This window comes from Ochotona curzoniae, unplaced genomic scaffold, assembly GCF_017591425.1.
Source record: "Ochotona curzoniae isolate NIBS_2020 unplaced genomic scaffold, NIBS_Ocur_1.0 contig_1274, whole genome shotgun sequence".
NCBI classification, from domain to species: domain Eukaryota; kingdom Metazoa; phylum Chordata; class Mammalia; order Lagomorpha; family Ochotonidae; genus Ochotona; species Ochotona curzoniae.
Genome location: NW_024465023.1, coordinates 1,091,104 through 1,105,169, shown reverse-complemented (window position 1 = coordinate 1,105,169; position 14,066 = coordinate 1,091,104). Strand labels below are relative to the sequence as shown.

At 42.1% G+C, this 14,066-nt stretch overlaps 1 protein-coding gene across 1 annotated transcript in view; it reads right to left on the bottom strand.

The window, feature by feature from the left end:
- Positions 1-12,882, bottom strand: part of GRPR (gastrin releasing peptide receptor) — a 39,100-nt gene extending 26,218 nt beyond the window's left edge. Inside the window, exons 1-2 of the mRNA XM_041001238.1 lie at positions 12,878-12,882; positions 4,475-4,901 (exon numbers count right to left, since the gene is read on the bottom strand). Of these exons, the coding sequence (XP_040857172.1) occupies positions 4,475-4,887 (413 nt within the window). The 5' untranslated portion in view covers positions 4,888-4,901; positions 12,878-12,882. The remainder of the gene's footprint in view (positions 1-4,474; positions 4,902-12,877) is intronic.
- Positions 12,883-14,066: the final 1,184 nt, after the last annotated feature.

Here is a 14,066-nt window from a genome sequence, read left to right as displayed (position 1 = left end):
GTTTTTGGAATGAGCAGGCTCCACTCTGACCACTCTGAATCTGTTGTGACCAATTACCTCCTTTCAATCTTTGTTCTCTGAGTCAAACAGGGTTGGAATTTTAAGGTGATGTCCGCATTTGGCTTTTTTTGCTTTTTTTTTTTTTTTTTTTGGTCTCTAACTAGAAGTAGCGTGGGCTTCAGTGTCATAGATGACATGGACCCCGTGGAGCTTCCCATACCATCAGGGAGGTAGACGATGCACCTGTTAAAGGACTCAGCAGTGCAAGGCTGGGTAGACACAGTATTTAATGAATTAGTATCTTAATTTATTCAGTATTTAATGAAAAACATCCTAGGAAAGGAAAAAATAGTGAAAGCAAAAGATGAGTGAGTGCTTCCTAGAAGAGAAAGCACTTGCACTGTGCCAGGGATGATGGATAGGATCTGAGTAGCTGCAGCCATCAGGGAGAGCAGACGAAGTCCGAGAGGAGAGAATGTGCTGGTGCCTGGCGGGATCAATGAGATGAGTGTGTGTAAAGCAATGTTTGTCTTGAAGCATTATGAGACAAACCTATATGAAGACCAACTCATAGATGGAAGAGGGCTTGTAAAAGATGATGCAAAGAGTAGATGGTTCATAATATAAACTTAGGAAGAAAGGCTCTTCCTCAGGATGCCTAAATTCCCCAAACCTGTGACTAGAGATCATGCTGCATCGCCTCATCTTTCCCCTATTCACAATCAGATGTCTTCCAATGGAAGGTATTTCACAGACAGAAAGAGCCTATGCAGCTGGGAGATGCTGGATATTTGAGGAATTTCTGATGTGTGAGAACAGCAAACTTGCATCCTGGGAGAGAGATTTGGACTCCAAGGCACAGAGCTCTCTTGCACTGTGCAACATAATTTTCTGCAGTGATGGAAATACTGTGCATCGGTACTCCAACAGAGGAGCCACTAGCCTTATGTGGCTATTGAGCAATCAATATGTGGCTACTTGGACCAGGCAATGGAGTTAGCCAACAAAATACAGGAGAAATCTCTATCTTGAATGTTCTTTGTAAGCTATCTAAAAATTTTAAAAATTAAAATTAAATGACTATACGTGAGGCTAGAAAAAAGAAAAACAAGTGACATATTTGAAAGCAGTGTGATATATGAAACACGAGATAAGTCTCATGTTTAGAAGAGAATCAGGAAATTTGGAATAGAATGATCCCTACTTAGGGATTTGGGGAAGATGCTTGAGCCAGATTCTGAATGCTAATCAATTTAGCAGATAATAATCCTAAGGTTTTAAAATTTGAAGGCATCACTGAGATAATCTAGCTCAATTCCATCATTTTAGCAATAATTACTGTAAGGTCTTAGAATTATGTGATTCAATTCCTATGGATAGTAATGACAGAAAACAATGTCTCAACTCAAGGTCTGTTGTTGCTCTTCTCGAGGCCATGCACCAGCAGGGATGAGAGTACAGTCCAGTCTTATCCCTAGGAAAGGAAAAAGGTGATCCAGAAGGTGAGACACAGCATGAGCAAGAAGAGCCAACAATGGGTCAGCATAACCACTGCATGTGAGGACTCCAGTTTGTGCAGAAGGGCAGAAATTAGGGAAGCAGAGGGATGGCAGGACCAATATGGAAGAGGCTAGAATTTAAACCTCCCATTGGTCAGCAGTGTGAATCTCAGAATTCTGCTTTCTGGGACTGTCTTGAAGATTCCAATTGATACAAGGAAGACAGTGGTCCAAATTTTTCTCAGATTTTTTTTTTGTCTTGACAAACATTCAAGTCTACCTGGGGAAGGGGAAGACTGGTGTGAGTGATGGCATTGGTGGCCAACTTCAGGGGGAGGGATGAAATTGCACTCACAGGTCAGAAACCCAGATTCAGCTGGTTGAGGCTGGAGCCTTGGAATCTGCATATTTTTAAAGCTCATCTCTGATTCCTCTGCTCATCCAATTTGGAGGGCCTTCTGGTTCATCTTTTTACCAATCCATCTAGTTCAGTCTACCAACTTGGAAAACTGTTTGGCAATATTTACTAACTATATGCCCTCTGATACAATGATTCTACCCCCAGATATATACTTGGGAAAGGAAAAAACATTTATATTGGGCACAAATAACAATATAATCACACCCAAAATGGAAACAAATCAGTGTCCATAGGTATTGGCTGAGGTATATTAATAAAATAGAACTCTATAATCAAGTAAGAACAAGTCATTTTTATATATGCACCAACATGGATGAATGTCATAGAAGTTAAGGATAAACATAAGATGGCAGATAAAAAGGAGGACTCACTGGATGAGTTCCTGTATATGAAATTATGGAATTGGCAACTAACGCATGATGATTGAAATTAAATAGCAATAGCCTCTGGGAATAAGAGGGATAAAAATACTCAGCTGGAATTGTGTTCTAGATCATCATCTGACATGTGAAAATGCATTGAACTGTTTTTCAATTTGCTGTAAAAACAGATCATATCTTGCAAAGAAGGAAAATGTATTTGCACTGCCAACCTCATGAGGTTGTCATAAGAATTCCAGAACTTTAAAAACTGAGGGAAGCAGAGCATGCCATCTACATTTAACTAGTTTAATACCTATTTTTCCTCGCTGAAATTGTTTGGATGTGCTACCTGTGATGCAGGTGACCCATCAGCTCAGTGAAGCCTTGGCAAATCCCAGAAACTCAGTTCCATAGGAGATCATGGTTAATTGTGAGCCTGGGCAGCACACCACGGTGACTGAACTTGCCCAGGACACTGCAGAGCTGGGATGGGGTGCAGCCTTCATTTGTAAAGAGATTTCCCTTTCCACTGCAGGGAACATGGTCATTTTGAAACTCTACAAAAGAATTCCCTGCAGCTGCATCTTTACATCCTGTGACCTCACTGCCCTCTCTGTTTCTCTACCCCCAAAACAGCCAACACCATCTAGAACACAGGTTGCACTCGCCACACCAGAAACGTCTCTTCTCACCATCAAGGAAAACTATTCATTCCTGGAGTGCCCTCAGCCATTAAAAACAAGCCACATGTTTCTGCCAGCTTCGCAGGACATTGCACCTGACGCAGCTCTGGAACCACCTGTGGTCATTAGGACGTTGAGGGCAATGTGCCGGTAAGAGCAAGCCCAAGGGAAGGAGAGAGAATCAAGAGATCTTCACCCTGGTTCATGGCACAGAGCTCCTTTCCAGGCCATTGCTTTTCTATCTCTGAAAATAACATCTGTGCCAAACAGTGTACTTCAGGCAGCTAAGTCCAAACGTGTGTCTACCAATACTGATAGCACTATCTTTATTTGCCCATTATTTGACAAACCAGGTCACCTGAGAACTGTTTGTTCCTCTAGAACATAAGAATCCAGCACCACATATATTCGAATGGGGGGCATTTTCTTGAGTGTTAACTTTCAAGAGCTGCTTCTACACTCTTTCCGACACACTCTCAAGGCCTAGGCACCTGCAACACATGCCATACAGGTTGCTTCTAAGATAGGAAGTTATAGTTCGTACACCAATTTTTCTTAATCTAACTACTTGGTTTGTGCAATATCAGAGGGTATGACCATTATTGAGTCCAATTTTCAGAATCAGCAGCACACACATGTGCTCCGCAACTTGTATGAGCAGCCAGCAGCTACTTCCTGGCTGGCTAGGTTAACCAAAGTGTTTTCACATGATAGATGCTTGACAAATGTTCAAAAGATTAATAAGAGTGGTTAATAAGAATGAAAATCTATGCAACATATTCCTGTAGGAAATGCAATTGATATTATGTATATTTCCCAGAATCAAATCCTGTGGTGGGTTCCCGCAACATCTCCCCCAAAACTCTGAAAGGCATTTAGATGGAAGTGCGTCAGCAAAGGTAAGGAAGCTAAAAGACAATCTTGAATGGAGCTTTCTCCTGAAAAAAAAATGCAGACAGTGTTTGATTTCATTTACACAAGGCTTTGCAAAACAGCTCACAACTGTTTAGCCACAAAGTTTCACTGAGGAACATGGATTTCAAAGAAAGGAACCTATCTTCTCTCCTGGCTGTTTCAGGAAGAAGCGTGGCAGAAAGGCAGTAGGAGTTGTATGGCATCCGAAGGTTTCAGATCGCTTCTAAGAAACCTTTGCCTGAGAGTGACACTCATTCAGTGTCATTGTCTCTCTCACCAGGCAATTCATTTTACACGGAAGAGGAAGTTAGGAAAGGGCAATGTTAAATCCATTTCACCTCCAGAAAATGCAGCTCAGAGTTTTTTTTTCTCATTTGTGTCCTTCCGTCCTCACATTCACTCACTTTTCCCCATGTAAACCAATCTATTAAACTCAAGAAGTAATCCCCAGAACGAAAAGGCATGCCTGGAAGAGACCCTGAGTTTGAGAACAAATTGCCTCTGTGCAAACAACTCTAGCTGCTACAGCATAGTGGCTTATTTCCGAGGTGTCTAGCACCTTCAGACGAAGTACGACTGTGAGCCAGTACTCACCTGTCGGCTGACAGCGCCGTGAGTGTGAAGACAGACACCCCCACTGAGGTAAGCTGGATGAAGGGGATCAGCTTGCAGCCAATCCTGCCGAATAGCCATCTGTCGGCCAGGTACCTGCTGGCATCCACGGGAGCACAGGTTACCAGGAGGAGCAGGTCTCCCAAGGCCAGACTGGAGATGAACAAATTGGGCACATTTCGCATGGACTTGACCGTGCAGAAGATCTTGATCAGAGTAATGTTGCCAACGAGGCCTATCAGAGTGATCACCCCATAAATTGCAGGGATGACATAGAGGATAGCAGGGTAGAACCAGTCTTCATTCATGGGAAGATCCACACTGTGACTGGAGACGTTGTGGTGTGTGCAGTGGTCCACTTCCAAGTTCAGAGTAAAACAGTCATTTAGAGCCATCTTGAGGTTTGTTTCTGCACTTTTGAGTTTGCAGTTGAGTGAAGACGAAGATAAGATCTATGCTGGACTCTCTTCTTTACTAACATACGTACTCTGTACTCTCTCTTTTTTCTGTTAAGACTCTCACGACTTTGATGCTCAGGCTGCCCTGGCTTTCACGTGACAAGCACAGTCCATCTCTTAACTGAATGACTTAACAACGAAAATTCAGTCCCCCAAAAGGCTTAAAGATGAGCCGACTCTCCAGCAGCTTCTTCATCCTCTATCCCAGGCTGAGCCTCCCTACCTGCAGTCTCCTAAGAACTTTGGATCTTCTGGCTTCACACAGCATTTCCTGTCTTTCTGATTTTTAGAACCTGAAGGTTTAAAGTGGGCAGGAAAAAAACTGCACTGAGAAAGCCTCCAATCCTATAGGCAGGATGCTTTGTGCGTCACTGGCTTCCCCAGCAAACAGCTGCTCTGCTGAGCAGAGGCTCTGAAGAGGAATTGGCTACATATAGACAGAGGATGCTAGCCCCCTACTGGACGCTTCAGTCACTGCCCGGTCACTGGCTCTCACCACAGAAGACTCAGTCCCCTGACTGCAGTTCTTACGTGGCTTAGCAGATTAACTTTGGCTTCTCATTTCTGCACGCAAGTACCTGTGATAGGTATTTAATAAATGGTGCTCGCATTTTACAAAGGCAGTTAGGGATATTTCTGAAACCATCCACGTGAATCCAGAGGGGACTCAAAATCCCATTTTCTCCCCTTACTGTGAAATGAGGTCAGTCTACATCAGATGCATAGGTGCTCGGCGTATCCGTGTGTGAGCTGTTCTTTTGATCGAGGACTGCTACTGAGAAATGCATGCAGAGGACTCATCTCACCTTCAGCATCTGATATCTGGAAAAGCCAGAAGCAGTGCACATATGTTCTGTCCTATAGATCTACCCATCCTTCCTGTTCCCTTTACAAGGGAGAAATGGAGTCAGCAGCCAGCTGGTAATCTTCTCTCTCAAAAGTCAATAGGCTTCTTCCAGAAAAATGGGTCTTTCTCATCTGGGCTAAATAAAAATTAGAAATTGACACATTGATGGGGCTATTTGCAATCTTTTAATCAAATGCATGTTGTGTTTTATAAGCAAATTTCCTCTTCAGCCCTCAGTGGAAAATAATGAGCTATGACAGAGCTACAGGTAGAATATCAAGGAACTGGGTGGGAGGTGGGGGCTGGGAAAAATATTACAGGTGAGAGACTGCTAGCAAAGGCTTTAGTTAGGAAATACTAGTAGAATCAGGCACCAAATTAGGCACCTTTTAAGCCAAAAACTTAAAAATACATTGTGAGAATATATCTTTAAGACTTACATGGAATCAGCTCTTCCAGGGATGTTCCAAAAGCCAGTTATCAATAGGCATTACTATTGAAGATCTTGTATTTCAGGATCCATAAGGAATAAGGAGAGTTGCACTTATCAACATGCCAGGACCCATCAAGAAAGCCTTCCACTGTGGGGTTCAGGAAATGTCCAGGATGCTGTGCTCCTCTCAGCCAGGGGTAGGGAGACTGAGGCAGAAGAGCTTCTCAGTGATTATCAGCCTCAGTAATAACCTGACAATCACAAGCCTAGTGGTGTCGATTGGTTGCTAAGAGTACAGCTTAATGATATGATGTGAGCTCTGTATCTCAGTCCTAGCTCCCTCATTTGCTTGCTTGGCAGAGTACTTAGTGTCTTGGGCTTCAGGTTCCTGATCTACAGAACAGGAATAATTTGTGAAGTTAAATCAAATGATCTCTGTTAAGATTATGTAGTCTCTGGCCCATGTTAAGTGCTCAATTAGTATTAGCTTGTCATTACTGTTATTATTTTGAAATTAAGAGGAAATACTAACTTTAGAAATGCTCTCCCCCCACTAAAGATTAGAAAAAAGATTGATCTCAGATCAGCAGGCAACGGGTTCCACTCAGGAGCGACTCAGAAGCCCCTCTGTTCACTTGAAGGAAATGTATGAGCACCCGCAGCACCAGAGGCTGAGGGAAATGTGAGGACGCACAGGCTCTCAGACCCTTGAGTTCCATGCCCTTTCCACACTGCAGAAGCTGCCCTTTTCTCCAGAAAAAGTGAGATTTGATCTTCAAGGTTGAGAAAGTGTTTGGCAAGACCTCAAAAATAGAGAAAATAATATGAGGGTACAATAAAAAAGTTTGTAAAAAATCAGAATTAAGAGATGCTTATTTTTGGTACCAAAAAAATGTTAAAATCCATGCATAGTTTTTCATATAATACTCATTTTCTATGACCTTTTTGAAGACAGGAAATGTATACACAGACTTAAAAAAATCTGTGCACCAAGCTAAACATCTTTTAATTCCATTTCCATGACCTTTTCAAAGTACCCTCATACATACCTACAACAGAGGGACAAAGGGAAAGGGCATGTTGATCAGTGGCCCATGACAAGTCCAGAAACATCACCGAAATGTTGAGGAGAGATGGGAAGAGAGCACTGTGAAGTGCAGCCTGAGGCAACCCTGGGTAAGATTGTGGTGAATGTTTTATGTTCATTAAGGAGTTTAGTGTGGCACTTGGGTTTACAAACAAGACTTTTAGATGTTGCTTTCCTTTATTTCTTTAGATTACCCCTATGTGCTGAAACTACCTGGCTTAAACTCAATTTGGCCCTCTGAGTTTCTTCTCATGTAAGTTAAGTGAATGCTGATACATGTTAATTTCTCATAGCAGGTGTTAACCTTATGCAGTACACACTGATAGACAATATCCTAATGGGGTCTTAGTGGTGAAGGTATAGGGGTGTTTTATAACTATCATTTTTCAGCACCAAGGGTATCTTAAAAGGCTCATTTGAGAATTTTGATGTTATCTCAACTAATTAGCTATTAACAATTCTTCCTATCCTTGCCATATGGATCACCTACCAGTAGAACATGAAATAAACCCAGACATTTGCTTAGCTTTTTATTTAGTAGTGAGCATGAGATGCTTTTGACTTAGGAAAATGACATGGAACAAATAGGACAGAATCCCCATGCGCAGGTTCCTAGTCTGAATAGAATTAGAGTGTGACTCGGCATCCTTTCTTACCTGTTGGGGCAGAGATGTTGCTTCTATTTCAGTAGGTAAAGTCACACTTCTCTTTCTATGAGCAAAGTTTTCTGTAGGACTTTCACATGTGAGGAGCAGGGATTTGGGATGGTTTACGAGGGTGAGAGATTCGATGGGACCAAAGCAAGAAAGAGAAGTATCTCTTCCTTTCAGCTATATGCATGGTATGTGTCTTCAGCCGTTGCCATATCTAGTGGAGCAGTGATGCTTCTACGCCAGTAGGTTAGGTCAGCTATAGATGCACAGAACTTGTAGATGGAGCCAGAGTAAACAGAAGGGGATTCTCTGGGTCTATTTGAAAGGCAATCTGCCTGGAACAGATTGGTGGAGAGAAAATGAGACAAAAGATCTGATGGGGAGGATTTTGTACTTAAGATTTCACGTTGGACTTTGTAAGACACTGATTTTTTAAAAATCATCAAGGTCTCTTGTAGTGCTTATTAAAATTACATGCTCTGGGGCTCTGTTTCAGGCCTATTGAATTGAAATCTTCAGGGAGAGAACCCAGAAAATCGGTGTTATTCATGAGATCCCCAGGAGATTCGGCATTCTGCTGTGACGCTGGAAGTGTTCTTAGCAGAGATCATGCTGACCTGACAGCGATTGTTCATGCCTTGTTCTGAGAGAGATGGTAAGCAAGGAAACACTTTTAGGAGATCGTTGGTATGGGCCCTCACCATTCAAAATGTGATCCTTGAGCCAATAACCTGGGCATGGTCTGAAAGCTGGTTAAAAAATGCATGTGATTTAACAAGATTCTTGGGGTGTGTGTGTGCACATTCAAGTCTGAAGTGTGTTGGTCTAGGCACTAAGAGATCAGAACAGGAACTGAGAACAAATGGGAGATTGGAATGTCAAGCTTAGGAATGAACTAGTGACTGAACAGGCTTTGAACTAAAGTGACAGTCACTGAGTTGGGCTTTTTCAGATCCTTGCCAATAGCTGAGAATTGTCCCAAACTACATGACAGCTAAGCTGTCCATGCCACAATGTGTGGAGAATAACCCCATTAAAATAGAACAATATGAGTGTTAAAGACTCCAAAGTGATGTGTTCCTGTTAGACTCATGGCTGAGAAAATAAAGAGCAAGAACCAGAGGAAAGCCCTCCTGGAAGGAAACATTAAATTTGGTTTTTGGCATATTGAGTTTAATATGCGAACAAGGGAATGAAAGGAGGTTAACAGAAATAAGAGAGGCTGTCTGAAGGCAGAGATGAGTAATTAAGAGGAACAGGGCCCTGAGTGCCCGGCAGAAGGGAGAATACAGAGATCCATAAAGAATCGAGTGAGTTTAGGGTTTGAGGAGGACATATAGTGAAAACCAGTGGGTACTGAGCATGATTTTAATGTTAATTTTGTAACGGCACCATGAATAAGCTGCCAACAAGCCTGTAGCAAGCCTTGCTTGAGAAGAATCAGAGATGGTGAATTTTAGTGTTGCAGCAAGAACAGAGAGGCAGATTCTGATGTTCACATCCAGAAATGCTGGGATCATTTCAACTCCCCTCATTTTCTGTCAACATTTTGTGCCTTTTTGTGGGACTTGGAGACTTAAGGGGCATCTGAGGGATCTTCTGGAAGAAAGAGTCAGGGCACATTTTGAGTACATGAACCTGTGACTGTACAAGAGGGATTTGAAAATTTAAAATTTAGTGGACTAGGGTGGTGCCTGGCACAGTGTATGGCTGAGATGTCACCTGGGGTACTTGCATCCCTTATCGGTGTGCCTAGTTCAAACCCTGGCTCTGCTTCATATCCAACTTGCTGTTAATGAACACCCTGGAAAGCAGGCAGGTGATGGGTCTAGTTCCCAGGTCCCTACCACATACATAGGAGACTCAAAAGGAGTGCTGGCATCGTGGCTTCAGCCTGGCTGTTGAAGGCATTTGTGGTATGAACCAGCAGAAAGCAGATTTTTGACTCTGTGTGTCTATGTGCCTTTTAAATAGATTAAAAAATAAACCTGGGCAAGGGGACTAAAAAGATACATGAATTTTCCATGAACTTTTTGAAGCCCCTTTCTAGAATATTTAGGGTCTCAGTTAGACCCGAGACAGAGAACATCTGGTGTGCTGCTTGGAAAATACAGTCGCAGGTTCTCAGTGTTCTTTTCTTCAAGTGATGGATATTAGTTTCCCGCCCCTCGGGTGTGAGCTGTGCTTGGTGACTCACGGCTAAGAAAATGAGGTAGCAGAGGCAGGTAGAGCTTCAGAGACCAGCTGGGAAAGGGTATGCCAACCTCATCCATGCACAGTTTCTTGGGCTCATTTGCTTTGAAGAAAATCAGCTGCCTTGTTTCCAGGATACTCAAGTGGCCCTCTGGTCAAATCCATGTGATAAGAAACTGGGATCTCTCCTGCACAGCTCTGTGAGTCCTTTGAGAAGCAGGCCCTCCTGCCCCGGCCAAGCCTTTGGCTGGTACAGCCATAGCTGCCCCCCCGAACCAAAACTAACAGCTGAGCCCCCTTCAAATTTTCATCCTACAGAGACTGTGAGCTAATGCTTGCTATTATTCAGTATTCCCTGCATTATATTTATCTTTTAAACTGTTTTATTAGTAGCCTACAATACAAGTAGTTTTTATGGGGTGCTGTGTAATATCTAAACCTGTGTGCACAGCATAAGGTGATCAGATCAGCGCATTAGCATTTTAATGTCCTTTCCTGCCTTTGTGTCTGAGAGCCTACCAGTTCCTCTCTCCCTGTGCTTCCTAGAGGACAGAATGCATCCATGTGTACTACAGTCACCCCTCTGTGCCATGCATCACTACAACCTTCTGCTTCTGTCGGACTGTGTTTGATGTCCCCTATCTAAGCTGTCTCTAGTTCCCTTTCCTCTCACTATTCCCAGCTTCCAGTAACCACTGCTCCATGTTCAAATCAACTTCTTTCAAACTTGAACAAATGAGAAAGAACTTGTGGCATTTGTACTTCTGTGTCTGACTTATTTCACTGAACGTGATGATCTACAGGTCCATTCATTTTGCTACAAATTTCAGAATTTCATTTTTGTTAGTCAATGAGTAATATTGCATTGTGGATAACAACACCTTTTCTTTATCCATGCATCCATCAATGGATATGATTCTCTATCTTGAAGATTGTGAATAGTGATGCCATGAACATGGGAGTGCAAGTATGTCTTTAATGTGCACAATTCAATTTCGTATATACATCTAGAAGTGGGCTGGCTAGGTTATTTGCAGATTTATTTTTAGTTCTTTGAGGACAATGCTTATTGTTCTCCATAATGACTATCCTAATTTGCATTCCCACCAACAGTGTGAAAGAGTTCTTTCCTCCACATCCTTGCTGGCATTTGTTATTTTCTGTCTTTTTTATAATACTCTTTCGAATTGGAATTGAATGATACCTCACTGTGGTTTTAATAGATGTTTGGTATTTTTAACCCATCGTCTTATGGTAACCTATTTTGCAGCAACAGATCATACCTGGCCAGTAGAATGGATGCAGAAGAGAAAGAAACGAAAGCCACCAAAAGTCAAATGAAAGAAGACAAGCATTCTGAACCTGCGCTGAACCGTAAGTGGTCAGACCCAGTGTGCGGGAACTGAGAACACAGGAAAGCTCAAAAGGTTATGCAGACTGAGCAGCATTTGTCATCCAGGAGGACCAGATACGTTTCTTATCTGGACAAACCATATGTATTTTTCAAATATAAATAAGCTGAAGTTTCCGGCTCAGCCATCATACACCTGGCAATGAGATCATTTATATTCCATTGCTGTATCTGCTCAGTGAACACAGACAAGTCAGATCATTTGGCAAGTATTGTTTGTTACTGATCTGTTTTCGGCCAGAAAACACAGGGACATTTTGCCCTGGCCTGTACCCCAGGCCAACTTGAGCTCTCAGAACTCCCCAGTAGCACAGACAGTAGGTCAAAGTGTACGCTCTGTCCCCACTCTCCCTTTCCAGTTCTGTTCCTCTCTCCACAGCCCAAGGTGCATGACCAGGTGACATGTGCCAAGATGAATTCCCCTTTAATCATTTATTTGGAGATAACTTTATGTTTATAAGAAGAGTTGCAAGCAGCTCTCACATACCCTCGCCCCAACTTCCACTATTGTTAGTATCTGAAAACAACTAAGAAATTAGTGTTGGTTTAGTACTCTTATCTGAGCAAAGCACTCTATTCAGACTTTGTCTTTACACTGCTGTCCTTTTCTGCCCCAGGTCAAATCCAAGATCCTACCTTTAGTTTAATCATCATGGTTCCTTAGTTTCTCCCTTACTGTGCTAGGTTCTTAGATTCTTATAATTTATGGCCTTGACACTTTTTTTAAAGATTACTGTTTAGACATTCTTAAACATATCTTACAAGAAAATTCAGATTACTTGCTATAACAACAACTTATTACAAACGTAAGGCTTCGGATAATAGCAATGTATCTCCTTTATAACTCCATAGACCAGCAATTGGAATGAGCCTTACAGGGCAGGTGTCTTCTGGAGATGCTGATCTGATCCTTGTTTCCTAGCATTCCTTGCTGGTGGCCCTGTCATACCAGTTGCTGCTTCTGCCACGACATTGGCTTTTCACTTTTGTGGTCCATTCTCTCTCTGCTTTCCCTTACAAGGGTCCTTGAGTCACTCGGGGTCCACCCAGATGGTCTAAGACAATCTTCCCATCCCAAGATGGCCAATCGAATTGTGTCCATAAATCCCTTTGGCCGTACAGGGCACCCTATGGACAGGCCCGCAGAGACTGAGCTCCAGCGGGATGCACAGTAACCTTAGGGTCTCTCAGTGGTTATACTCACCTGTACCACCTCTTTAAAGTGATATATGCTGCAGCCCTGTCCTGCAAAATTATATATTAGGCTGGTAGGTTCCTTTTAATTACAAGAATAGGAATTTACTCACACCTAAATAAATAATGCTGATGACATTAGGTAGCCAATCAATACCACTTATATTAAATTCTGCTCCCTGTCAGATCCAGTTCAGGTCCTGGCGATAGAAAAATTAGTGAGCAATGCTGCCTGTTTTCAAGGAGCTAATTGTCTATCTAGGCCAACAGTTTTTAGTTTCTTTAAAGACAGTGATTTTGTAAGCATAAAATGTATTCCTTTTAAATAGGCCATGTTTTTTCTTACATGGAGTCCCAAGTCATAGCAACATGAAGCCTGCTCTGCAAGTTTCTGAAGTGTCACTGCATGTTCTGTGACTGTTTTGTTCTTTCATGTGCTCTCTTGGATTCTCTTCCCGAAGGTGGAGTGTTATCTCATGGGAGAACCCATAAAAATGCCATTCGATTTCTCATAAGAATGTCTGGTTTTTATTTTTGTGTTTCCAGCCAGATTTTTAGGACAAAATAGCTAGGATGTACCTCTAGCCCCTTGGTGCTCATGTACCTAACTTGACTCCAAACCTCACATTTCACCATTTTTCTTTGGCCTGTAAGATAACACTCTGTATTTGTCTGTAAGGAAGATTCCAGAAAACAAGTGTACCCACAGATTTTTTTCCAAAAGGCACTACAACCCTTCAAACATAGAGTGGCTCCATGGGAACTCTCACTTGATATAAGAACTCTGTTATTTTTACTGCTTGAAGGAGGCTCAACTTTAAATTAACTCCAAGTCACGTCTGAGATATATATCCCATACCAGCTTCTTCAAGTCAAAGACTCTGGAAATGACTAGCTGCGAAATACAGAGGGAATTTATCACTGGCATACTGTAGAATTCAAACTTCCGCTTTCCCTGCCACATATATCTGAGGCAGAATCCTGTCCAACTGTCTGTTAGCTATCTGCCTGTAATGAAGTCACCTTTAACCATGAATGCTTGCATAATTTCATAAAGAGATGTAAAAGGCATTACAGTTTTCCCTTCCTACCTCAGAGTTATTGCAGTATTCAAATGAAAGAGCAAATATGAAGGCATTTAAAAAGATGTTAAAGCACTAAACCATTTTGAACGATGATATAGTAAATTATTATTATTAGGTATAATAATGCTACTGTAGGTATGTTTGTAGGAAGGCTTATCCTTTGGGACAGGTGTTTAGTATAGTGGTTAAGATGACCCTCGGAATGCCCACAGC